Source organism: Clytia hemisphaerica, unplaced genomic scaffold (assembly GCF_902728285.1).
Source record: "Clytia hemisphaerica strain Z4C2 unplaced genomic scaffold, Clytia hemisphaerica genome assembly, whole genome shotgun sequence".
Lineage (NCBI taxonomy): Eukaryota > Metazoa > Cnidaria > Hydrozoa > Leptothecata > Clytiidae > Clytia > Clytia hemisphaerica.
The window spans coordinates 1190578-1216057 of NW_027104551.1; the positions used below are offsets into that span (position 1 = coordinate 1190578).

At 35.6% G+C, this 25480-nt stretch overlaps 2 protein-coding genes across 3 annotated transcripts in view; both read right to left on the bottom strand.

The window, feature by feature from the left end:
- LOC136822948 (transmembrane and coiled-coil domain-containing protein 3-like) overlaps positions 1 to 18531 on the bottom strand; it is a 32151-nt gene extending 13620 nt beyond the window's left edge. The window contains exons 1-13 of one of the 2 annotated variants that reach the window (XM_067079249.1): positions 17948 to 18531; positions 17517 to 17693; positions 15900 to 16144; positions 15520 to 15612; positions 14651 to 14831; positions 14148 to 14327; positions 13457 to 13565; positions 11382 to 11454; positions 10939 to 11028; positions 10320 to 10380; positions 9708 to 9787; positions 4666 to 4812; positions 3416 to 4210 (exon numbers count right to left, since the gene is read on the bottom strand). In XM_067079249.1, the coding sequence (XP_066935350.1) occupies positions 4085 to 4210; positions 4666 to 4812; positions 9708 to 9787; positions 10320 to 10380; positions 10939 to 11028; positions 11382 to 11454; positions 13457 to 13565; positions 14148 to 14327; positions 14651 to 14831; positions 15520 to 15612; positions 15900 to 16144; positions 17517 to 17693; positions 17948 to 18422 (2037 nt within the window). In that variant the 5' untranslated portion in view covers positions 18423 to 18531 and the 3' untranslated portion in view covers positions 3416 to 4084. Of the gene's footprint in view, positions 1 to 3415; positions 4211 to 4665; positions 4813 to 9707; positions 9788 to 10319; positions 10381 to 10938; positions 11029 to 11381; positions 11455 to 13456; positions 13566 to 14147; positions 14328 to 14650; positions 14832 to 15519; positions 15613 to 15899; positions 16145 to 17516; positions 17694 to 17947 lie in introns of those variants that run through there. The other variant, XM_067079250.1, reaches the window with a different exon arrangement.
- A 639-nt stretch (positions 18532 to 19170) lies between these two features.
- LOC136822962 (prenylated Rab acceptor protein 1-like) lies at positions 19171 to 25041 on the bottom strand. The gene is made up of 4 exons (XM_067079264.1): positions 24723 to 25041; positions 21275 to 21372; positions 20823 to 20924; positions 19171 to 20469 (listed from the first exon to the last, which is right to left on the bottom strand). Exons 1-4 carry the CDS (start codon positions 24995 to 24997, stop codon positions 20366 to 20368), a joined length of 579 nt encoding a protein of 192 aa, XP_066935365.1. The 5' UTR covers positions 24998 to 25041; the 3' UTR covers positions 19171 to 20365.
- Positions 25042 to 25480: the final 439 nt, after the last annotated feature.

Below are 25480 nucleotides of genomic sequence, written 5' to 3' on the forward strand. Positions count from 1 at the left end.
ACCAATGAAAAAGTACTATTCAATATTATTATCCATATAGCGGTCATTAAGTAAGCCATTAAAAATTCAATCGGCGGGCGGTAATGAAAGGTTTTGTGACTCAAATTGTCATTACCGCGCTGAAGAAACTAAAGCGTCAGGCTTCAGAGGGCTGAAATATCATTAACCGCCCGGTTATGGGGCAGTAACGTCATTTGCAGCCCGCTCGGAATTGGATTGAAGTCGTTGCATTGAAGCGAAGAGACTAAACTAACGTCAGAAAAAACACTTCTTGGTCATTTGCGGCCCGCTCGCAAGGGCACTCAAAACTTGTTGAAGACATTGAAGTGAAAAGACTTGGCTGACGCTAGAAAAAAACGTTTGAATGTCCGATATGGATAATAATAGTAATAGCGTAAAGTTTTCGTTCGTTGTTGTCATTAATTCTGCCCTTGCAGCTTGATTATTAGCCCTCTTGTGCCATTTGCGCCCTCCGCTTCGCGTCGGGCCCAAATGACACTATCGGGTGAATAATCAAACTACGCGGGCAGAAAATAACAACAACGACCTCAAACTGAACGCTATTGTTATAAAATAGCAATTAAAGTTGAAGGAATGGAGATTTTTCAATTCTATTTTAAATTTCTAAAAGCCAAAAAGAATATCTTTAACATATTGGCCGGTTTTTAACATACTAATAAAATCGAGGTTTAAAATCCATGCAGAAAATGAGTAAATTTTTTCAAAAAACAATGACGTCATTTTTGATGACGTCAGCAGTTTTTGAAAATTTTTAAAATATTTTTTAAAATTTATCATTGATACCTAAAACCTGTCAAAATTTGAAATCAGTTGGATGCCTAGATCAAAAGTTATGCTAAATTTAAGATTTTGGGATTTTACAGGGTTTTAGCTGGATTTTATGATATGCCTGCACAAAAAAAGTCATAAAACCTGATCTGGTCGGTGTATAATTGTAAAATTTGGTATACATGCTGCTAATAGGATTATGATAAAAGTCAAAAACTTTCAGAGTGTTAAAAAAAAATTTCAGTGAGCAATTAGCAAAAGAGTGCCAGCCTGGTGGAAAACACCCCCCCCCCTGATAAAAATAGGGTTAAAGATTTGATCTGAAACTGTCAAAAATATGTTTTTGCCAAAATATCTCTTACTCATGGCGTTCTGAAGTTACTTTAGAACGCCATGCTCTTACTCCATTGGTTGAGAGAGTTGTGCAGAATTGGTAGATTTGGTACTCGAAATAACATGAAATCTCAACATGATTACAAACAAACCCACGCTTGTTTGGCACAAAACTTGAAGTAATGAGTAAAGATTGTGGGTTTGATCCAGGAAATGAGAATGGGACATGTTAGATTGAACCCACAAGTTACTCAATGTAAATGTGAAACGTCAAATTGACCATAAGAAGAATTACAGTCCAGGCGTAATGGATGCATCGATCATATTTTACAATTTCACAATGTATATTGTGTTTCCAACGTCCATAATGTCCCTATAAAAATGTTAAAACAACGTTGTGTTTTTTGTAGGTTGAGGTTTCAATCCAGTACTGATTGAGAAATACAGTAAGATAAATGAAGGCTATAAAATCGATATTAAGGATCCTGAAATTGCGAGCAATACACGTTAAAAATAATGAATTGGTCGGCTAAAGAAGTTTATACGTGCTTTGTAGTAAATAGCAATTGAAAATGTCTCATTTAGAATTGAGATCAACCTCTCACACTCTGTTGACTTTTCATCCCACAAAATTTACCTTTGTAATTTTGATTCCCCTTCGGCAATATTCTGGTCCGTAAAATTGACGTCATACGAGTTAAGGGATGCCAACAAAAATATGGTGGAAGAGAGAGCGTTAGTCTTACAGAGTCATGTACCATGAGGTAAAATGATGAAAAATAGTTTCCCACTTTATAAAATAAAAAAACATGTATGTCTTTGACTGAATTGATAAAAGTACACTGCTTCTAAAGCTCGAGTACTTCCAAGTCCAAAAATCCTAAATGTAAGATCATTTCAACATAATATCCTAATCTAGTGTGACATTTGTGGTTTTATTGCACCACTTAATAATATTCTTATAAAAACCTTTGCCAGGAAAACCTCATCTATTTTTATATAAGATTATGACGGAGGTCAAAGTTGACATAAGAAAAAAACAGTATAAAAGGCACTCGATATTGCATTGACTGTATCACTCATCTAAATCTCACTCACAGAGAGAGAGAAAGTAATACAGTAATACAAAGTCTATTACTTGGATATTTCACTACAATTTTCAAGTGGTTTTGGTATATATCAATCCATTAGGAGCAAATTTAAATTTATAGAAGAAACAGCAGAGTGAAAGATGCCTCTCAGTAAATCAGATTTGAGCAAATGCAGTAAAATCGCTTCACAATTACAACGCATGGGAGATGATTTGAATAAAAAAGGAAATGGCGGAAAAACAGGATTTGGTGGTTCCATTTCCAAACCTTCTTCATCAAGTAGTAGCAGTAGCAAATCTTTTGGATGTTTGAATTCGAAAAGTGGTTCATCTTTATCAGGGCTTGGTAAAAAGAACACTTCCTCACTGATGGGTAGCCGAAGATGAGAAAATCAAACAAAGCTTTTTGGAGAAAAGGTGGCGGAACTCAATTTTTCCTGAAATTTATATGTTTTAGAAGCTATTTAAATTATCTCGGACAGTTAATATGAATCGGTGATTGAAATTTTATAATTATTATGGTTAACAGAATTTTAGAAGGATTGAGTATTTTTAGCCTGTTATCTTTTGATTTCCGATACTTTGAAAAATTCTGTCGTGTATTCAATAAAACTCGATAGATAGATCAGATTTTTACAGTGCGGTAAGCAAAGAATCTAACGAGTCATAAAAGAACTGCCACTGTAAATTCTTGCCGTCTACCTAAATTGCTTCCCGCGGGAAGTTTTAAACAATAGAATTTAGTCCAAATTTTACTTGGGTTAATATGAATATTTAAATTATATTTATCAATGTTTTACATTTCTTTTGTAAAAATTTTCATTTCATTAATTGTACATTTTAAGTTATTATTGTTTTTAAAATGCAATATTCTTTATTGTAAATAAGGTAATACCATTTTTTAAAAGAATTTTTAGATTTTCAAGTATTTTAAAGCATTTTAATTATTTACTGCTTCAATCTGATCTTTGGGTAAACAAAATGATATAAATGAAATAAAATCCTTTTGTTGAATTATTTTTGTGGGAGATTTTAAATTCGATGGAAAAATTCGCCCAATGAACTTATCATTTATGTACATAAATAATTTCTTGCCTACTCAGTAATAAATATATAGAAATTGTTTCCAAAAATACATCAAAAGAACAAACAAAAAATATCTTAAAAAATACCTTTAAAACATAAAACTAAGAAATTCATTAAAAAAGTTTCAACGATAAAAATCTCTTATTATAAAGACCTGATAAAGAATTCCAGGTTTTATTTGTCTTCTCAATTACCCTGGGTACCACTTTTCAATAAATGGATCCAATTTGGGACTCATTTGTGAAATCTTTCCTGAATCAAACTAAAATCCAAACAAAGTTTTTGTGATCTTTCCTGGGACTTACGGAGGCGAAAAAGGTACAGCTACACATACCCATATCTCTTTTTTCCTGACCACCTCGCCCAATCTCAACTGTTTGGTTTTTTAAAACATTGGCTTATTTCGTCAGCTTAAAAAGTCACTATAACGGTCGGCTTATTGGAAATTTTTCTCAATATTTATGGTACTCGTACAAGAATCAGAAACAAAAAAAGACATCTGTTCTCAATCTCGTACCGAGAGCCACATGCTCCACACTTTTGATTTTACTGATGGGCGTGAGCGATATCAGAATCACAAGAAAAGCGAACTAAGCGACTGCTGTACCAGCATTAAACCTCTCAATAAATGCGAAAAATATTATATATTCTAGCTCAACTGAAGTTGAGAAATGTATATGCGTGAGATTTGCAAAGTATTTAACCATATAAATAATTTCCAAAATTGTTGTCATTTTTTAAACGATTTGCGATATCGAAAAAAAGCATTCCCAAAGGATGCGTTGGTTACCGGTTGACGAAACGTTGAACCACAAGTCGTAAATGTTTTCGAAAGTTGGAGTGGGTCATTTTCCATAAGAAAGGTGAAAAGAACAAACTCAATGTTGTGACTGATAAAATGATGAGAAAGACCTAAAGAATGGGAGAGAAAATATGAAACGTATGAGCTATAGATCAGCTATAAGCTCCACCTTGAAGGAACATAGTTCCTTATGAATATTTTGCACGCCTACTTCCCTACTGTCACGTTTACGTGATTGCTCGGCTAAAGAGAAGTCTGCTGGTGCTATTGAGTTGATTGACAAATTGGGCAGAGGAGATTGTTGATTATTATCCCAAAAATTTTATTGAAGGATTTATTCCTGTGATCTGAAATATAGAGCCTTTGTACAGCCATGATGAAAAATATTTAAAAATATTTCGTAGAAAAAAACCCAAGCCAGGCTGAGATTTGGGCTTGAAAATAGTAGATCTATTTGTTATATAGAACAATAGAATTTCATACATATATTCCCACCCTCAGCTCAAATGAACTCTATGCATAACATAAGTTTCACATCTTGAAAGAAAGAAAATATTCCACTTACCTCTCGACCAATTAGACCAAAGCGTCTTGCGCGACTGGCCAATAGGAAAGAGAATTCACTCATTTGAGCCAATCCCGCTGCAATGACCCATTTTGTATTGTCTTCTTTAGGTAAAACGAAATGTAATACACCCGATGCTACGAATAGCTACAAAGAAATAGGAAAAATTCTGAAATTTACAAGAATATTAATCAAACTATTTAAAAACAGGATCTTTTTTTAGATGCTGGTTGAACTTGACTTTAAAGGGTCTGCTTGTACCCACCAAAAGATATTGAAATGTTCATATTGAATTAGCACTTAGAGCTTTTAGATATTTCAGACAGTTTCAAGATATTTCATATGAAACACTAGATAAACCTGCTCTATCTTTCTCAAACCAAAGCAGTAGAAGCAAAATGATGGGCCAAATTTGCTGAGTAGACCACAGTAGAATATTACAGTTCGGTAACCGGCAATTTTTCAATTCATTTTCAATTCAAAAAAAAAAAAAAAAAAAAAAAAAAAATCTGTATTTTTCCACCTAAACTAGAGCTCTAATCCACTATTCCTCAACATTTCCGGATGGACGAGGACACTACAGCCGACACCTCCATAGACGATCACCCTAGTCAAAATTTTGACGAGCTGCGATGCTCCCAGACGAAATGTTACGGTTTGGAAGAAAATATCCTTGTTTGTATGGTATGCAACCGCTTCGTGCATTTTAGATGTTCCCAGCTCCCACCGTACCAAATTCAGGCCTTCCTGAACACCAAGACAAAAAGAAACGGAAGATGGAACTTCTGCTGTATCAACTGCGTGGAGGTACCCCAAGACCTTTATGCACTGTGTGATGTAGTAGAAGACGAAGTAACTGAACTCAAGAACGACATCTCGGAACGAGACCGAATCATCGAAGTTTTCGATGGTAACGAGAAGAAATTAATCAAGTCTGTCCAATCACTGAAGTCGCGTAATGCGAAACTCAAAGATAAGTCAATCGAGAGATGTTCCGTAGACGAGATGAATCAAAAGATCCAAAAAGAGATCACTGAGCTTGGTGCAACCATGAAAGCGTCGATTATTGACGAGATCAAAGCGACACTCTTGAGCGTTGAAAACCAAATGACTGTGGTAAAGCAGTCTTATGCTAAAGCAGTTAAAGACCCTTTATTAGACGACTCTAACACCTCCATCAAGGAGGTTATTAGAGAAGCTCTACGAGAAGAAGATGCAGAAGAAACAAATAAACAAAAACGTGTCTCCAATGTCATTGTCCATGGAGTACCTGAACAAGATACCACCATGGACAAGAGCTGGGTGGACGATCTCATCAAAGAAACACATTCAAATGTAACAGTTAAGCGTGTTACTCGATTGGGTAAGACCTCAACCGACAGGAAACGTCCAATTTTGATCTGTCTATCAAGCGAAGACGAGAAATTCAATCTTCTCGGAAATTTACCTGCTCTTAAAGGAAATGAAAAGTTTTCTGGAGTGAGCATCACTGAAGACCTTACGCCTGATTTGCGTAAGAAAGTGCACCAATTGTCTATCGAAGCTAAAGAATTGAATGCAACAAAATCTCCAACATCAGGAATATATCGCGTCCGTGGTAATTCAAAAAACGGGTTCAGTATCAAGATGGTGCCACTCAAGAAAAAATCATCGATGAAGAAATCACCAACAGAGAAGAATGTCTCCTTCTCCGAAAACCTAACAGAGACAAACATCATCAAAGAATAGGGGCAAAAGCCGCTCCAAAACATATAATAAAAGATATGAAGATTCTTTATACAAATCCAGATCAGTTAACATCGTTTAAGAAAAAAGAATTACAGTCCATGGCCCGGGAAGAAAAGCCCCATATAATTGCAATCTGCGAAGCTAAGACAAAAGCAGGTGCCTTGAAGGAGCTACATGAATATGAATTCGATGACTACAAAATCGCTAGCCAAGTTAACCTAGATACAGATCAAGGGCGTGGCATTGTCATATTTGTCCATATATCCATTAAACACTTGGTAATCGATGTCAAGCCTCCAGTGACTTTCAATGAAGTTTGCATGATTGAAGTACAACTATCAGGAAAAGATTTGCTCGCTGTCGCATGCATTTATCGAAGCCCAACTAGATCTACGTCCTCCAACGAAAACAACAACAACCTAAACTTATTGATCAAGTCCATTGCATTAAACAAGAAATATTCGCACAAATGTTTGTTAGGTGATTTCAACTTTCCAACAATCAATTGGGAAAACTGGACCACCCCGCATCTGGAGGATAGCAAAGAAGAGAAATTCTTAAATGCTTTGAGAGACGCATATCTCCATCAACATGTTAATGAACCAACTCGATGTAGAGGAACTGATGACCCATCCCTCATCGACTTGATCTTAACAGGCGAAGAAAACCAAATTAGGAATCTCGACTACCTAAGACCACTAGGAAAAAGTGACCATAGTTCGTTGGCTTTCAATTTCGTTTGCTACGCATACTCCAAACCTACGCAAACAAGGTTCATCTATGCTTCGGCCAATTTCAAATTAATGAAAAATGACCCGACGTTGAGGGAATGGAAAGAAGGTTTCAAAAATTCATCCGTGAATAAATCAGTGGAAGATCTTTGGGAATCGTTCAAGAAAGTTGTCATTGATCTCAGAAATCGATTTGTCCCTTTGAAAGAAGTTGGAAACGATTTTTGGAGGAAAAAAGGTAAAGTTCCAATTGATAAGAATCTTCAAGATGAAATCAAGTTAAAGAAAACGCTCCATAGAAGGTGGTTAAGATCTGCACCTCTCGACAGAGATCGTCATCGTGCCAATTACACTATTGTAAGAAACAGAGTTAATCATTTTGATGTCAAAGGCCCACAGGACTTATGAAAAAAGCATTTGTGATAAATCCAAGGAAAAGCCAAAGATATTTTGGTCTCATGTAAGATCTAAACTTAAGTCATCAAGCGGAGTCTCACCACTACTTGAAAACCCTGATGACAAATCATCGATTAAACACGACGATCTCGACAAGGCTAACATCCTACAAAAACAGTTTTGCAGCGTCTTTACCAATGAGCCCCCAGGAACGATTCCCGACTTTCCTACACGAACGGAGATTCAAGTTGAGAACATCATCATAACAGAAGATATGATGAGAAAACAGATAAAATTGCTGGACGTGAGTAAATCCTTCGGTCCGGATGATGTACACCCGAAAATGTTAGAAACCGAAAAAAAAAAAAAAAAAAAAAAACTGATCGACCATCTAGCCGAACCCCTGTCTATCATCATGAATAAGACCTTGTCTGAGGGAACAATACCAAAAGATTGGAAGATGGCACATGTGACTCCAATTTATAAAAACAAGGGTGCCCAAAACCTTGCGATAAATTACAGACCTGTTAGTTTGACTTCAGTAGTCTGTAAGTTAATGGAATCATTTATAAGAAAGCACATTATGAAGCATCTAACTGACGAAAAGCTTCTAACCAACAAACAATACGGTTTCATTAGTCGCCGCTCCACCGTCACACAACTCCTAAATTATTTGGACAAGTGCTGTGAAAGTATAGCTAACGGAAGTGTTGTTGACACTATATATTTCGATTTTGCGAAAGCTTTTGATACTGTTCCCTATCGCCGTCTACTTAAAAAGCTGAAAGGATATGGAGTATCTGGAAACATCTTGAGATGGGTAGAGTCTTTTCTGACTGACAGAAAACAATTGGTTAAGGTTAACAAAACTCGATCTAAGACGGACGATGTTATCAGTGGTATTCCCCAAGGAAGTGTTTTGGGACCACTTCTCTTCGTTATCTACATCAACGACCTTCCTGACAATGTTCTGTCTTCGATTCTCCTATTTGCTGACGACACGAAGATTTTCAGAGAAGTCAACTCGATTGAGGACTCATTGGCTATCCAACAAGACATACACAAACTAGAAAAGTGGTCAAATGATTGGCTATTAAGATTTCACCCAGATAAGTGCCACGTTCTCACTCTCGGTAAATATTGGAATATTGTCCACGCGCACCCTTATTCACTTAGAGGTGAACAACTTGAACATGTTTTCGTTGAAAAAGATCTCGGTGTTCTGATAGACTCTGACTTATCCTTTGAAGAACACATATCAAAACAAGTGAAAAAAGCTAATTCCATTCTAGGAGTCATCAGAAGAGGTTTCGAAGACCTTAGCCTTAAAACTTTCTTCACTCTGTACACAACCTTTGTCCGGCCAAATCTCGAGTATGCCCAATCTGTATGGTCACCAAAACTACGTAAGGACATCAACTTAATTGAGGGCGTTCAACGACGTGCCACTAGGATGGTCAGAAGGTTAAGTAATCTATCATACGAGCAGCGCCTACGAAAACTCGACTTGCCTTCTCTCGAATTCAGAAGACACTTCGGAGACATGGTTCAGATCTACAAACACTTGCACTTCTACGATAAGGACACCACAGTTGGAAAGTTTATTCGCAGGGTGCGTCCATCTCGAACTCACGATTACGAACTGATACCAAACTTTGCAGACGATGGATTTAGAGGTGTCCAGACCAAGTCATTTTACTATCGATGTGTGACAGCATGGAACCAGCTACCAAAAGAGACTGTTAACGCTACTAGCATCAAAGCGTTCAAAGAAGAACTAACCAAGGCATGGATGGAACATCCATTGCGCTACGAATCAAGATCTTTGTAATTGTAGACGATAGATCGGTTTAGAGGCCCTCGTGTGCCTAGACTGTAAATCTTCATAAAAAAAAAAAAATTTGTTCAATCAGATCAAACAACTGGTATGGTGGGAAACGAAGTGACGAGAATGGTCTTAACTGATCAAATTCATTGTCAGCACCTAATCATGGTCTTGCTTATTATTTTGCTTCAGCCAGTGACAAAGTAGCTCACTTTAGTGTTCATTTAAATAAGAAATCTTTGGTCTTAACAGGAGCAGGGGGATTGATTTGGAGGAGGGGAGTACAACGATACGACTTCGTTTAGAACCAGGTTCCAGGTTTTGTTCAAAGGATTTCGACGATGTAATAGAATCTAACTTACTTTGGCTAAAATGACCATGGTCGTGATCGGAATGAATATTGCAAGTTCAGAAATCACGAAAGTTGGGAACACGTGAAATCCTGAAAAATGAGTTAAAGAAAGGTTTCAGCTTTTCAGATTACAAAATGTGAGTATGTTCTAGTTCCGACAATTTCATGTCCCTAGTACATAAGACAAAGAAAATAAATAAATGAATATTGTTTGAGATTTGTTCAATTGTGAGAGGCCGTTCGTTCGTCACTGGGAATTGGCCATTTCACAGTCGAAATGCATGATGGGTAATCAATACTGATTGCGCCTCCATGACGACTTCCCTTTGGTTAGATGTAGTCTAGCAAGCTAGACGACTAATTATGACATAGTAGAAATAAAGCAAAAAGTAATGGAAGGAACAATTTTATACAAACTAAATCCCGTAACAATAATCGTATTATCATATAACGCTTATACTACTGTATTACACGCATTATAAGCGACTCCAGTCTAGCTAGATGCAAAACTATCCAAAAATTTAGACCAACGTCGTTATGAGAGCGCGGTTGTTTTGATTACCCATGATTCATTTCGACCCGTGAAAAAGCCTGTTTTGCACGATGAGCGATAAACTCTTACCAATAGAAGCGAAGAAGAGTGATGCAAAGAAATCACGAAAAGGTTCCACCGTTTGTGACACCTAAAAGAATTATTGAAAATTTGTATTGAATGGTCTTTAATCAAATTCACAATTAGAAGATTCCAAAAAATGTAAGATTTCATCGTGTCTATAAACTTTGTTAATTTTCACCCCAGTTTATTAGACACCTTAGATCTTCCAGACTTACCGACAAGCGGTCGTGAAAATAACCTAAGAGGTACAAAAAAACTTTATCCTGAGGTTCTGAGGAGATTAGTAATCTTAAAAGAGTCGACTCCAATTTTGCTAATAACACACCGCTATGCAAACGTTATAATTATTACTTTTAACATTTGACCAAATTTCAATCCCACAACCCTTTTGATCTTGATTCGTAATGCGTGTAAGTTATTACTTTTGTATTGCCAATAAGTGTAATTGACTTGCAAAAGCAATTAATGCAAAGAATGATGGGATTAAAACTCGGACAATGAGTAATTTTGATGTCTATTTTTAGAATCACTACGGTATGCTATTGGATCGGGGACACTATTTAGACACTAAACTAAAATCGTTGGAAAAAACAAAAAAAAATAAAGCTTTTTTCGTTTAAGATACCTTTTTGGTGGTTTGTTCACCCATAGTACTGAATATGGTGCCCGATATGAAACAACCAAGCTCCATTGATACACCAAAATACTCTGTTATCTAGAAAGACATGTTTTCGGTAAGTTTTATATGTGAAATTGCTCAAATAAATCGATGTGCATCCTTTTTCCATTTCGCTGATACGGGAAAATATCAGTTTTTTAAGCCTTTTTACTTTAGAAAAGGAGGAGAGCGTAAACATATAGACCGCATGAGAATATTTCATTGTTTTAACAGATTTTGATTGATTAATTACCACAAACGAACTATCTGCAAATTTATATAGGTTTATTCTAAAACAATCGATATTCCCAATGATCTTTAACTAATTGACTGGATCGGATTTAGCTTATCTAATGATTGTGCAAAGGATTGATATCTATGTATGTTCCAAATAAAACATCTATACTTACAAGTAACATGAAGAAAACAGCGCTCATTATTCCCAATACAAAAGATTCGTGTGATCCAGAGAAATTCAAACTCCTGTGGAATAGAAAGCACGATATCATCGTCTATTTTTGTCGAGCGATAAGCGTCCATTTTTTAGGCTTAAACAGAAGCCTTGGAAGAAATACCTGAGAGGCTAAAGACCTTTAGCTAGAAATACTTTACGTGGTGCATAGACAGGCATAGACTCTAATTTACAAGGCTGTAGTATCGTTAGCAAAAATAACAAGCACTGAACGATAAATGGTAAAACTTCATCCTATAATATAAGAATCATGTCAACACGTTGACAAAAGTATCTCCCTGTCGTGCCATGTTAGCACTTTGATCAATAAATAGTAATGACGACTTAACCCCTAACCCCCCCCCCCTTTTATAATTAAGGGTCTCAAAAACGTTCTACGCATGCTCGACAAGAAAAGTGATGTCAATTTTTTTGAAATCCAATTCAAATTGACGTCAAATTTTTTTGTCTAAATTGACGTCAAATAAATAAAAAGTTTATTCTAGAAAAACTTTATTCTAGAAAAAGTTATTGTCAAATGTAGAGTTCGCTCGTGTTTTTGACAATATTCTAGAGAGTAATTTGAGTTTTAAAAGTATTAATATTGATTTAAAAGTGAAAAATTTTACAAGAAAACAATGTGTAAACAAGAAGATATGTTTTCTTGTTTTGAAATTGAGGATTGTGTCCTCGTTTTTTGGAATCCTGGTCAAAGAATGATCAAGAATATTGGATTCAGTGAAGAAGAGAAATTTGTTTCTTTTCTCACGCGAGATGTATTGAAGTTGATTGATCAACAAAATCAATCAAAAGAAAGTCATCAATTGAAGACAGAAGAATGTAAACCAAGCCAAGGAGAGAACTTCATGACTTGGTTGACTGATGATGTCTTGAAATTGCTTGACGAACAACGAAAACCACGAGTTCTAGATGTGACCGAAACGGTCACAAAATCAACACAAACTGCACCTGTCAAACCACCTCGTAATTTTCCAGCTCGTATCACACAGCTGAGCAACGAGATCGCTTACAAAGACTGGAAAATCTCTTATATGCAATGGCAACTTGATGTGCATAAAGTGACTTTGGGAAAAAAGTTGTTCCACCAAGAGATGTTGTTTTTGTTGGAGAAGAAACATGCGGAAGAAATGCTACGAGCACGAAACGAAGAGATCGCGAAGTTGAAAGAAAATCTCAAAGATGCCAACAAAATCGTGTACGAGAAAAACAAGCTGATTTTCGAACTAAAAACTAAATCATCCAAAAGCAAGATGGTATCCTTCGCCGCTTTGTTTCAAGGCATTTCAGCACAACGTTTGAGATCGGCCGTTATCGGCTTTTTCTCACGCCGTCAATTCCGACGTCGCCGGCAATAAATACCATGCCAGTAAACAACAATAATTTTTATTGAAATAACATCACCAATAAAAACAAACTTCTTCGTCTTCTATTCTTTTGTTTCGTGATAATCTTAACTAAACGTAGTATCATATTGCCGCACATTGTATAAAACTACAACCAAGTTAATAAAACAATACAGATTTTAACTTGAATTATTTTGAAATTAAAAATTTCATCGATCATAAGCCGTGCAATCCTACTTGCAGTACTGATTGTAAAAATAGTGATATTTTTTCGCGGGATTATAATTTCACTTTGTCTTGTTAGTTTTGTTATGGGTGAAACAACGTAAAAGGAAATCGAACCCATTTCTATTTTACATTTTGGTTCATACGAAAGAGATTGAGAAAAACTTACATACACCATTTTATAGGAGAACATCCAGAGTTTTTGAAGCCTTCGGATGTTCTTAAGTTTTTTAGTTGGAAGCCTAAAAGCGTTCTCAAATTGGTCTTATTTTCACCATATTGTGAGTATTTTTGAGCGATTCCCTAAGAAATTAGGTGTTTTTGAGTCAATGAAGCCGTTAAATGTTCTAAACTTGTTTTTAATATCTTTATGTTCTTAAATAGTTTGTTCTTATAAAATAAAACATGCAACATGAATATACAAACCCCTTCCCCGAGTGCTTACCTGAAGAACCGAGCAGCCACATATTTGGATAAAACATAAGCGATCAGAAAGATACCAGTCAAGCCGACACACAATTCGAACAGCGTGAAAAATAAGGCTTCTCCGGGTCCTGCATATAGAAAAAAAAGCATGAAAAATAATAGAAAATTTTACGATTAAAACTTGTGTCTGTGTGTAAGAGAGAACAAAATAAAAAAGGTGAGATCGAACTGATGTCCTAACCATAGAAATGTAGTGACTTTGCAAAATATATGTATAGTGTAGTCTCTAACATTCACGAGGAACACAAATTTGTTTGAGTTAAGGAAACTTTGATTTGTAGAGTAAGGTTTATAAGGGTTTGTTACGTTGTTCGAGTCGTAAAAACATTCGAGTTATAGAGGTTCGAGTTATAGAGGTTCGATTTATGGAGACTCCACTGTATCATTTTCGTAAAGCTTTAAAATTGTGTCGTTCAAGGTAATTTTTTAAAAGCAAAGCATAAACTCTAGATATCAAATTCGACATCTAGAGTCGGTGTAGGTCTTCGGCCACTGGAAACCGATCGCATATCAAATATGTAGATATTCGGTCGCTAGCGTAGGTCTTTGGCCGCTGGAAAACGGCAAGTTAAAGTTCTGAAGGTCTTTAGCCGCTAGTGTAGGTCTTCGTTCGTTGACGGAAAAAATCCGCCGAACGAATAAATACATACCACCGAAGGCGCCGTGTATTCGATTGTGTAATGATCCTAGCGGAACATGAGCTAACGAATGACTTTTCGATGAACTATGGCCAGCGATTAGCGGTAAGGTTGCCATGAGAATGCCAAGGAGAGCATCTTCAATCACCAGCATTGCAAGTAGAAGATTAACGAAACCGTCTGATGAAGCATCTGAAAAAATAAGTAAAATATTTTTTTCTTATGTTGCAATCGTCATGCTGAAATGAGTTTTAGGAAAGCTGACTGAAAAGTGATCGATTTTTAAACAGGCGCGATGCACTGGGTACGGCGGTACGGCAGATACTAATTTTTTTCAAAATGCCTTCGAATTCCTTTATTCGTCGGTACAATTGCTCAAAATTTTCCTCTTTCGCTGTTTCGGAGTTAAAAAGCTCCCTCCGTGTTGTTGTATTTTAAAAATACAAACATTCCGACATTATTTTAGAAGTCTGAGCATACCGACTGATTAGAAATCTAAAATTAACCATACCAACCTCTCGTTGCAGTATGACCTTGCAACAATTTCGTGATGAGTGGTGTGCTTGAGAAAGCCAGGCATAATGTCACAAATATACTTTGTCTTGGTAAAAACCCAAGCATACTTCCCCAAAACAAACCCATGACAACCAAAATAGTGAAAATGCCAATCACTCCAGTCAACGATTCTCGTAAGACCTGCAAAGTAAGTATTCAATATCCGAGGTTAATTGTCAAGGGGGTAGTCTTAACCAAAAGCCAATGACGTAACGAATCGTCACTTCCATTCAGTTATAATGGATAATTAACCATAATTGATTATTCGAGTAAAAATGCAATGCGACCTTAATGATAATTGCAGCTAAGTCTAGTACTTGGGTGGTATGGACCGAAAAATTTAGCACCTTTTAGACAGCTAAAACAGTGTTCAAAGGTCAAAGCAAAGTTTTTCATCACAGACGGAAAATTGACTCAACACAAACTAAACTAGCCCAGATTTTGAATATTTTGAATAATATAGTATTGTTTGTGATTGATGTTGCAGAGTGGTCAATGAAAACCAGAGCCAAGTAAAATATTTAAAGATATCTTTCATCACAAAAATTAAAAGAGTACACTTACTCTTACTTACTTACGTACTCTTTTGATTTATGTGATGAAAATATATCTTTTTAATATTTTATTTTGAATAATAATTATTCTTTAAATTTAAAGGCGGGGAAGTATATTCGCATATATTTTGCTGAGGCGGAAGTCCGTCTGAGACGAGTTGTGAACACTGAGCTTAAAGAAGGACCACGATATGTACAATATGTGTAATATTCTTTACTTAAAACTTAAAATTTATGAGTTAGCAACGCGAAAACAGTGAAGATTATGTACGAACCTTTTTCAATTTATCTAGTGAAAACTCCAAACCAACAGAGAAGAGCATGAAGAATACACCAAACTCTCCGATCGTCTCTATCTGCACAATATTCTGAAAAGAAAAGTAATGCACGGTAGAGGCTTAAACGTTGAACATAAAACTGTATAAAATGACATCGATAGTCAATTCGCTTTATGTGAGTTCCTTTTTGATATCATATAAAAACCACTCTCAAGTGGGTTAGTCTATTTACGCTTACATGGTTTCCACACATTGTAGCACTAAAGAGAGTCCACGCTTGAGGCAAACGGACTTTAAACATCCATTATATCTACTGGTCAAGATTAGTACCCAATGAAAAGATTAGATAAGTTCATCATCGTCATAAAAGCTTTTACCTTAATATAATTTCCACCGGAGGGTCCCAGCATGACTCCAGCTACTACACAAGCAAAATTACTCGGCATATTTAACAAGTTACCAATGATAACAAAGAGAAAGGATAAGGTTGTGAGGAAAATGATTTCTTTCAACAAATTGTGATCAATATGTGTGGTGGTTGTATCTTTGGGTTTGGAGAGGACAAAATGATTTGAGTCAGCGTCAATCAACATGACCACGCCCTCGTTTGTTTCTTCACCTCCTACAGAAAAATTGATTCGAAATAAGTTTATTTAGATGCTTGAAACTTAAAATCAATACACATATCATACGTTACCTATGGACGCCAGAGAATGGGCTTTTCCAGAAATAGTCCGTGTCCCCATGTTGAAGATATCAGATATCGATATCCAGGGGGTTAAATATCTACAAGGGAACGGATATCCAGGGGGGTAAAGTGTCTTTTCAAGTAAAAAATACGATACCCAGGGGTTAAACATCTTTATAAGAGAGGATATCCAGGGGGTTGAGCATATTTTAAAGATTGGATGTCCAGGGATCTCTACTAATAAAGTAGGATATCCAGGGGGTTCGATACTTCGAAAAATCAATATCCTAAACAGTGGGGGTAAAAAACTATAAAAAAGCTGATAATACACAGGGAACGAGGCTGTACACATATATCAAGCTAGCAAATGAAAAAGGGTAGCCAATATACATAAGTAAGAGTTTACCAGTTAGCTAAAACCAAAAAATGTAAAGTTTTGATGGTTGTGTCGGTGAAAATATGACCAAATCCACAAATTCGTGTACCATTACACTCCCTATACTTCCTACATTTCTATAAGAAACCTTTTCATTGGAGGATGAGCAGACCAGAAGCCTAAATGAAGCATGGCTGTCTCTTTTACATTGAAAAATTATTTCTTAGAATTTCACAAAATTACAGGTACAATTGGCCAACCTTGCCTTATAGTCAGAGACTATGATACCCTTCTCTTAAAACAACCTATGGATTCTGAAGTGATGTAGAGACTCTATGTTTATTATGTTTTTTAATCCTTCAAAGTCAGTAACGTTCTAGCCAGTACCACCCCTCACACAGCACTCGTGTGTCGGTTTGTTTCAGTTAGAAAGTTTTTGTGTATCAATTGGCTCAAGAAACCTTGTACAAAATCTTTCAAATACTTATTAAGCGTAAAAATTCTCCTTCAAAAAACAACAGATACCTTTGCATTCGTTGAAGTAAAGCACGGCACATAGTTAAACTACAATCGAGGACAAAAAAGAATGAAAGAGCCCCTCGAAAATTTATTTTTCCTCTTCCTCCTCCCCCCCCTAGTACAATGTTGACTAAAACAGCTTGCCAGTGACCTGAACCTCTTCCCCTAACATTGTATAAGAGGGGGAGGGGGTTTTACAAGTATGCGTTTCTATATTTATGTCCCGGATTGTAGATATGACTAGTAATTCATGATATGCACCATTGCAATGTCTTCCATTCCACCCAATAGCTGATTGGTTCAGAGTGACGTATTGACTGATTTTACGTCACTTACAGCCAATCAGCTGTTGGGTCCGTGATGTAATGTCAGAAGACATTGCAGTGGTGCATATCATGAATAATGACGTACCTGACGTTTGTTCTCCAGTAACCTTGACAACAGTTTCCACGTCAAATTTCTTATGTTTCTTGGAATGAATTTCCATTTCGAATGCATCGTCATCTAAATCAGTTTCCAGTTTATCAGCTGCTTCACTGATATCTCCGATCAAATCGTTGAAAAATTTCTTTACCACATTCTTGCTGCCTATGATATATTTAAATGGTATAAAGCGACCACAGTTGGAGGTGACCTGGAGGCTTCTCTTTTGATAGCTGTCAATCCGAAGGTAGGGGAGAGCGTCTCTATTTACCCTTGATCCTTCTCTTAACTCCTGAGCATTAAACAGAGAAGCATCAAGTACAATTTTCGTACTAGGTACAAAATATACATATATTGAGACTTGTTGGGAATAGAAAAACAACCAAAAGTAATCAAAATATTCAAAATTACAAACTGACCTGCAGCTTGTTGTTGTGCTTTATGTTTTTCACTGTTTTGTTCTTCTTCCAACAACACTCTATAATCTTCTTCTACACTCAACATTGAAGTTTGTAGATGCTCTAAACGCTTCTTACTGATTTCTTTCAAAGTGTGTAAAGTTTTATGTTCACCACGTAACAGACTACCCAAAGAATGAACAGCTCCGTATAATAGAGCCACGGAATCATTTATCTCACGGTGCACGATGTTTATGATGCGAACACGGTGAGTCTTTTCAACATGATCCAGCTCCTTGTTATTTATCACGTTTTGTAATTGATGGTTAAGTTTACCTTCGATGAGCGTTTTTCGTCGGAATATACTATTGATTTTTAATTTATTGCATACATTATTAACGATGGTTTGTTTTGTAGGTTTCGGCGCACAATAAACAATACCCCAGATGGCAGCATAGCATAGAAGATTGACAACGATACGACTTCTTTTCTCCATGATAATTACAACTTTGAGAATTTCGTGTTTTCTTTCTTTCTATTGTTGTACTGTCATGGTATCTTATGGAAAGATTTTCTATACATATGTATTTTTTGGTTAGTACTTCTGAAACGAGAAAAGAAAACATGTTTCATGATTAAAAGCACTTATTTATGACCTATTGAGACCAGGGACAAGAATGAATTCCAAAAAGCCAAAGTTTCATTTGTTGAACAGAGAGACCGTGAAAACATTTTTAAAAGTTGCATCATCCTTTAACGACTTTGACATTAATGGTTGTGGCGATAATACTAGAACGACGAAGATAAGTGTTTCAAGAACTACTGAGGGGCTATCCAGAACTATCTAAGGAAGGGAAGTTATTCTCCATAAAATTCTTTCTTTCAAGGAGTATAATTGTATAATATATTGATAACAGTGTTAATAAATGTTTGTAATTATAACAATTATTTATAAGATAGAAGTATTTTAATTATAATGGCGTGTAGAGTTAGGAAAATAAATGAAGAATGTATGAGAATATTTTGAAAAGATTCCTCGACTTCTTGATTGAATTGATCTCATTCCAAGACCTGTGAAATCTATAATACCTGTATGTTATTCATTAAAGAAAATGGTACGTGCCTCAAGGACTCAAGCTAGACTGCGTGCACATCCAGAATTGATTTTGATATAGGGGATGCGTATCGAGTATGAAATTCTCGTCCGAGAGTTACTTCAAATTTGGGGTAACTTTATTTTTTAATTTTCTTAAAAAGCTTCAGAAATCCAACGATTAATAAACTTCTAGCCATTCAAATTCATGATTAAAATTTAATGAAATTCGGTCTCTCACATAAAACTTACAAACAAGCTAATCAAGTTTTTAGAACTCAAAAACACAAAGACGGGGGTAACTCTCGGACAGGAATTTCATACACGATACACGCAGCGCCCTATATCAAAACATATAAGAGGGGGTGTGTGCAGCCTAGTCTCAAGCCAAACATAATTTAAAAAAATTATATCACGTGAGCTGTAAGCAAAAGAAGATAAAATACGAACATCTGATTCAAAACTATAAAATATCAGACATCATCAAATAAATAAATTCCTCAATACAACTATAAAAAAAGATCATCGAGAATGAAACTACCAGTACAATGAAAATGTTAGTATAAAAAACTGATTAAATACAAAATCAAAACAAAAAGTTGGTTTAAGAAATTGGGTAAAGATTTCTGTAACTTCTTAGATCCAAGATTGTGCATGAATAATTCTGGGCAAGTATAAAGCGACAAACGCTACAAAAGATAACATAAATTTGATAAATCTTTTCAGTTAATTGTTTGTTTAACTGAACAAAGTCATATGCAGCTTCCTGTTACAAGACTAATATATTTTATTACAAATTTAGAGATATAATTTACGAACACATGTAAGATAGAGCATATTTCAAATTAGAGCAATACAGTATGAGGCAGTATGGGGTACACAAATTGTTTCGAGTGGAAAATCGAGAACATTTCGAGATAAAGAGGCTGTACTGCATTTAATTTTAAAAGCTACTGTCGGACACCCATAACCCTGTGATTGGGTACTACTACTAAGGCAAGCAAGAGGGTACTTTCTCCACCCTTCTCTTCGTAAGTCCCTTTTTGGATCTCACCAACACAATCCCATCCGTCTTCAAAAATGTACTGCCCTTCCCTCCAAGTTCAATATGTCTCATGCGTGCCTCAAAGATGGAAAAAGAAACTTTTTGCCAAAAAGATACAAATACAAATACAACAAACATGAGAAACAGGAACCAAAAAATCCACAGCTACCAGATATTTTTACCAACTAGATTGGAATGATAGGGTTTACCATCCACCTGCCTAGATGCTTGGTACAAAAAGAGACAAGTGACATTGATTCCATTTGAAAACTAACCCATCACCTAATAAAATTGTGAAGATTTATTTCATTGTTTCCACTCCTTCCATTTCCATATCCAGAGGAGTTGGAGTTGTTGAGGCTGAGAGCATCACTGCGTGAGCACCAATAATAACCATTGATGCACCTGGAGATAATATATGATTTAAAAAGATTTATTAATCAAAGCTAAATACTTTGTAGAAAATGATAATCATTTGAGAGAGGTATCAGACCTGGTATATCAAAATCAAAGTTTGAATATTAGAAAAATACACAGCTTTCAACCATTAGTTAAATGGTAAGGAGTTTACATAGACAAAGTTTTAAATGATTTTTTATTCAAAAAACTCTCTATGAAAATACAATTTCAAAATATCAACTTCTCCTGTACCAAATAACCAAAGGGGTTGAAACTCAAACGCTGTTAAAAGTCATTAACCTTTGCAGACAATAGAGCTTGTAGGTAAAATAGGATAAAAATTATGAAAAGCACTTTACCTATGATCCAAAACACTGTGGACCCTGCTGACGCAAAGAAGAATAAGGGCATGCAAATCAAAAAGACTAGTCCATATTGTTGTATTGTGCTGAACTCTTTTCCTGCAAAAAAAAATTTGAAAAATTATACAAAAACTAACACAAGTGCAAGGCTGATAATTGTGGCAAGTCACATTAAACTTTTAAAATTATCTGCATTCCAAGCAATTACCGTGAAGTCCAGTAAGTTGTATCAATGGAGGGAAACTTGCATAGCCAACAAATGCCTGACCAATCTAATCAGCAAAAATTCAAAACGAATGTAATAGTGCAAGAACCACGTTACCCAGTATAACTACACAAACAAACTAGATTATCACTTTTATATCAGAAATATTTGGAACAATAGAGATAATCAAAACTTTCATTCAAATATAACAATTTTAATTGTTCTTAAAAGATTGAGATCTTACCAAAAAGCTTAATAGTTTTTCCTTGTCCTTTTGTTGAAATGTATAAACATCCACCAACACTCATAGTAAGTCCAATCAACAAAAGAGGTGAAGTTAATCTAAAAGTTAAGTAATAAAATGTCCTCATTTATATCGCAATAAAATTTATCTCCCCAGTAAATATTACACAGATTAGAAAAACTGTAAAGCAAAAAAAAAAGCTCTAAGATTTTTTAAAAGATTGTGAGTGTTTGATTAAGTTTGATCAATGGGTTGCGGTTTGATCAGTTTGATAAACCAATTTTGTTCGACAAGTTTGTGCTGCTCCGCCACCGTATGTTAATCAGGAAATTACTTCCGATAACAGACTACACACTTTTCGTGTATCCTTTTAGTGCCAGAAGCGATTTGTTAGGGCGTAGTATTTCCGCTACTCAGCTGCCCGCGAAATCGCAACAGAGGGGCTCAGACTTTATTCTGGATACATGTTGTTTTTTTTATAAGCAAGTGTATAGCCCTTGGTCAGGCTCGTGTATGTTCTCAAAGCATCCAGGCATAGTTTATGCTTATTATATGCTTAAGAATCATACTTATGATTCACCCCCGAGCCAAGTTTTTAATGAAATTTCAGAAATTTTGTAGAAATTTGTTCAGATTTTGGGAGCAGTGGAATGTAGCTAGCCGTGGAATGTCTTATTTTTTACTTGACCTATACCAAACCTTTTTTAAACAGATAAAAATGACCACTTGAAAAATATTTTAGGCTGGCATATATGCTCATGTTATGCTTAGGAATTCTGCAAATCTGAGCCTTCATATGCTTATAAGCGCTATGCTTATAAAAAAAAAACATGTAGGCAAATATCCGGGTACAATAAGGGATCCTCAAAAAAAAACTTTCAAATTGTTTATCGGCATTGGACCAATTAGGGGATGGGGGGTCCAACTGCATACCGATAAAAAAACAAGTATTTATTGTTCATGTCTTCCTGATTTTGTCCACAAACTCCACTGAAAGCATGAAATTTCACTTGCTTTCACCTTTGCGAACAAATTTGCAACTTTAAAAGTATAGTTTTGAATCAGCTTTGATGAAAAAAACTTTTTTTCCATTGGCCAGCGCGCTGCCTTTACCTTCAAAATGTTGTGACTTCGTCAAATCTTTTTAACTTTTGTATTGATTAACAATATATATCAATGCGGGTATGAACAAACTCAATATTGGTGCAAATAGACAAAAATTCAACTATGACAGGTGGGAAGATCAACGGGATGGTGGACATGATTAGGGAAAATTGTGTTTTTGAAGAGGTAAGGAGGTAACGTTTGTTTTGAAAATCTAGCAAGGGGGGGGTCTGAAGCTTACCGGCGCAATGTCGATGAAAAATTCGAAAGTTTTTTGTCAAGGTCTCCTAAATGTTAAGCTGTTGAGCCGAGGAGCTGTCGAAATGGCAATCACGTGCCAGAATAAAGTTTTTGCAAGCGAGAGAAGATGAGGATTTAATATCATCGAACTAATCGAACTTTTTACTGACCGAACTAATCGAACTGCTATTGCTTCAAAAATTGTGAGTGTTCGATTAGGTTTGATTACTTTTTTTAATCAAACTTTAATCGTTCGATGGAGTTCGATTAGTTCGTTTGTACGAAATTGGTTTGACAAGTTCGATTGATTGGGTCTGGAACTTCCCTTTTTTCAGGTACATATATATACCCAGGCGTAGTTAATCGATATAATCAATAATCTTGAGTAATCGATAAATAATCGATAAGTAATCGATGGATTAGATATCGATTAACCGATAGAATCGATAGGTAATCAGACCTTCAGAAAATCTTGAGTATCGATCAGCGATCGATTATTTCCAAGCTATCGATTACTTATCGATCACATATCGACTACATACAACCTATCGATTACTTATCAATCATGTATCGATTGTTAACAATCATCAATTACTTATCGTTCATGCATTGATTACTTATCAATTATTTACTTATCTTCGATCAGGTATCGTTATCGATTATATATCAATCGTGACCGACTACAGTATTGACTACATTACCAGCCCTTTTTACGCCGGGCCTTATTCCACCAACAAGCCCAAAAATAACGCTAATAAGGTCCCGCGTGAAAAGGGCCAAGATAAGGTATTTAATGAAGTAAAGAAAATTTCTGGAATCCGCAAAATCTCATACCGATCGTATTACTTTGAATAAACGCCCGCTTTCGAATTAATAATGCTCCTCAAAAAAGGCAAAACATGCTTATAAAAAAAATGAGTGTAGTAGCTTTTCTAGGCCCTATTCTACCAGGGGATTGGATTCAATTCAAAAGTACATCCCAATCAGGATCAGCGAAAAATGTTGCTTTTAATTTTGCGAAAATGGCGAAAATTCGAGAAATTTAATCTCGCGAAGGCGAAAGTTAATCCAATTAAAGTACCACTCCCCAAAATCTGATAAATAATCGATCACAAATCGATAGTTGATCTATTAACTATTTGATCGATGATTAATCAATTTTTGATCGATATGTAATCGATCAAAAGCAGTGATCGATAGCAGATCGATTTTTAATTGATACCCAGTATGGATTCCACGAAATCTCGCACCGAAGATATTTTTCCGTGCAGCAAGCCTCACCCCAAGCAAAATTTCTTTTGTACCAACATTCAATTTTTCAATAAGGGTGCAAGATTGGAAAAGAGGCACATGCGCCAACATAATTAATAAATTGACGCGAGCGCAAGCGAGCGAAAGCAAATTTAGCCAAACGGAAGCTAAAAATCGATGGATTATGGAGTCATACACGCCGAGCTGGAATTATTACTTTACGCCAACTGAAAATCAAACAATCTTTGTAAGTACCCTTACGCCAATGCGCCAAAAACGTTTCAGTTGTACGCCGAAGAACTTCGGCGTTAGTTACACGAAATCCATACTGGATTGATACTTAATTTAATTGAAGTATAATCGATAAACAATCGATGACAAAATTGATCGATAAATAATCGAGCTTTGAAAAAATCTTGAGTATCGATTACCTATCGATTCTATCGGTTAATCGATATCTAATCCATCGATTACTTATCGATTATTTATCGATTACTCAAGATTATTGATTTCTATTTCTATTTCTATTCAATAATTCAGAGGGTACATACGTACAATTTCCTGAATGTAAAATAAAATGGTAATAAAATAAAATCTATCTAAATATAATAAAATCTAGAATTTAATAAAAAGGCAACCACTTTGGATTAAGAGGTAATTGAATATTGCAGAAAAAAAGAACTTAGATTACTGAGGAATTTAAATGGTTACCAAAAAGAGCTACATGGCTGTATTATATCGATTAACTACGCCTGGATATACAGACTTTAACTGGAAGAGAGCCCATTTCAAACAGCAGCAATATAGCATTATTGTTAAAAAAGATTCCATTAAATTGAAAAGAAAGACTTACATACAGTAAAACGTCATTAACATGCAAATCATGATGTAATTTGCTTGATAAACTCGAACATTTGAAACGAGTCTTGATGTTGCCTCGGAAGCATTACTTGGTCTTACAAACTTCCTGGTATTAAAAAATTCACCCCATGGTTTGACCTCTGATCTTCTCTCTTTAAACCAGTCTTTTATTTTGGAAAGCTTTGATTTATTCTCTTCAGATATATCGGTTGTAAGAGCATTCTCAATTTCTCCACTAATTTTGTCAAGGTCGATGTTGGCAGCCATCTTGATTTGTTTACGAATTTTTTCGATTTTTTCTCAGTAACCCAGTATGTCTCAAAAGTACATTAGCAAGGTTATGAGCATGCGCACAAAATGAATTCGAAGATAATTGTACTTTCGAAGTGTGCTCTTTCAATTATAAAATGGAACTGGTTGTGTAGCAATATTTTAGTCGCGGTCCGGCCCAACAAGGCCCGGTATATTCTGGCCTTCTGGCCCTGGCATTTTTCTGAACACAGGACACAGGACAGGAGGTTTCTTTTTTATTTTGTTTTTCTTCTTTTCTCTGTTTTCTCTCAGTTGCTATTTACTTTGGCACATCAAGTAATGCTTTCTAGGTTATTTCTCAACGTTTTTATTTTTGTTCAGCCCCAATGCTCAAAGCACTTTTGAGTTTGAAAATGGACAGCGCCAGCTCAAAATAATTCTTTGTTTGTCTAGACAGTTTTGACAACCTCTACTGTTTTGTCACACTTCTTTAACCCT

What these genes read in the sequence shown, in the direction of transcription:
- LOC136822962 (XM_067079264.1), bottom strand. Translation starts at nt 24,997, where the DNA reads ATGGCTGCCAACATCGACCTTGACAAAATTAGTGGAGAAATTGAGAAT. An exon ending in TTAATGACGTTTTACTGTAT is followed by an intron (nt 21,373 to 24,722) that starts GTAAGTCTTTCT and finishes CTTAACTTTTAG; the next exon opens with ATTAACTTCACCTCTTTTGT. An exon ending in CACAGTGTTTTGGATCATAG is followed by an intron (nt 20,470 to 20,822) that starts GTAAAGTGCTTT and finishes TATTATCTCCAG; the next exon opens with GTGCATCAATGGTTATTATT.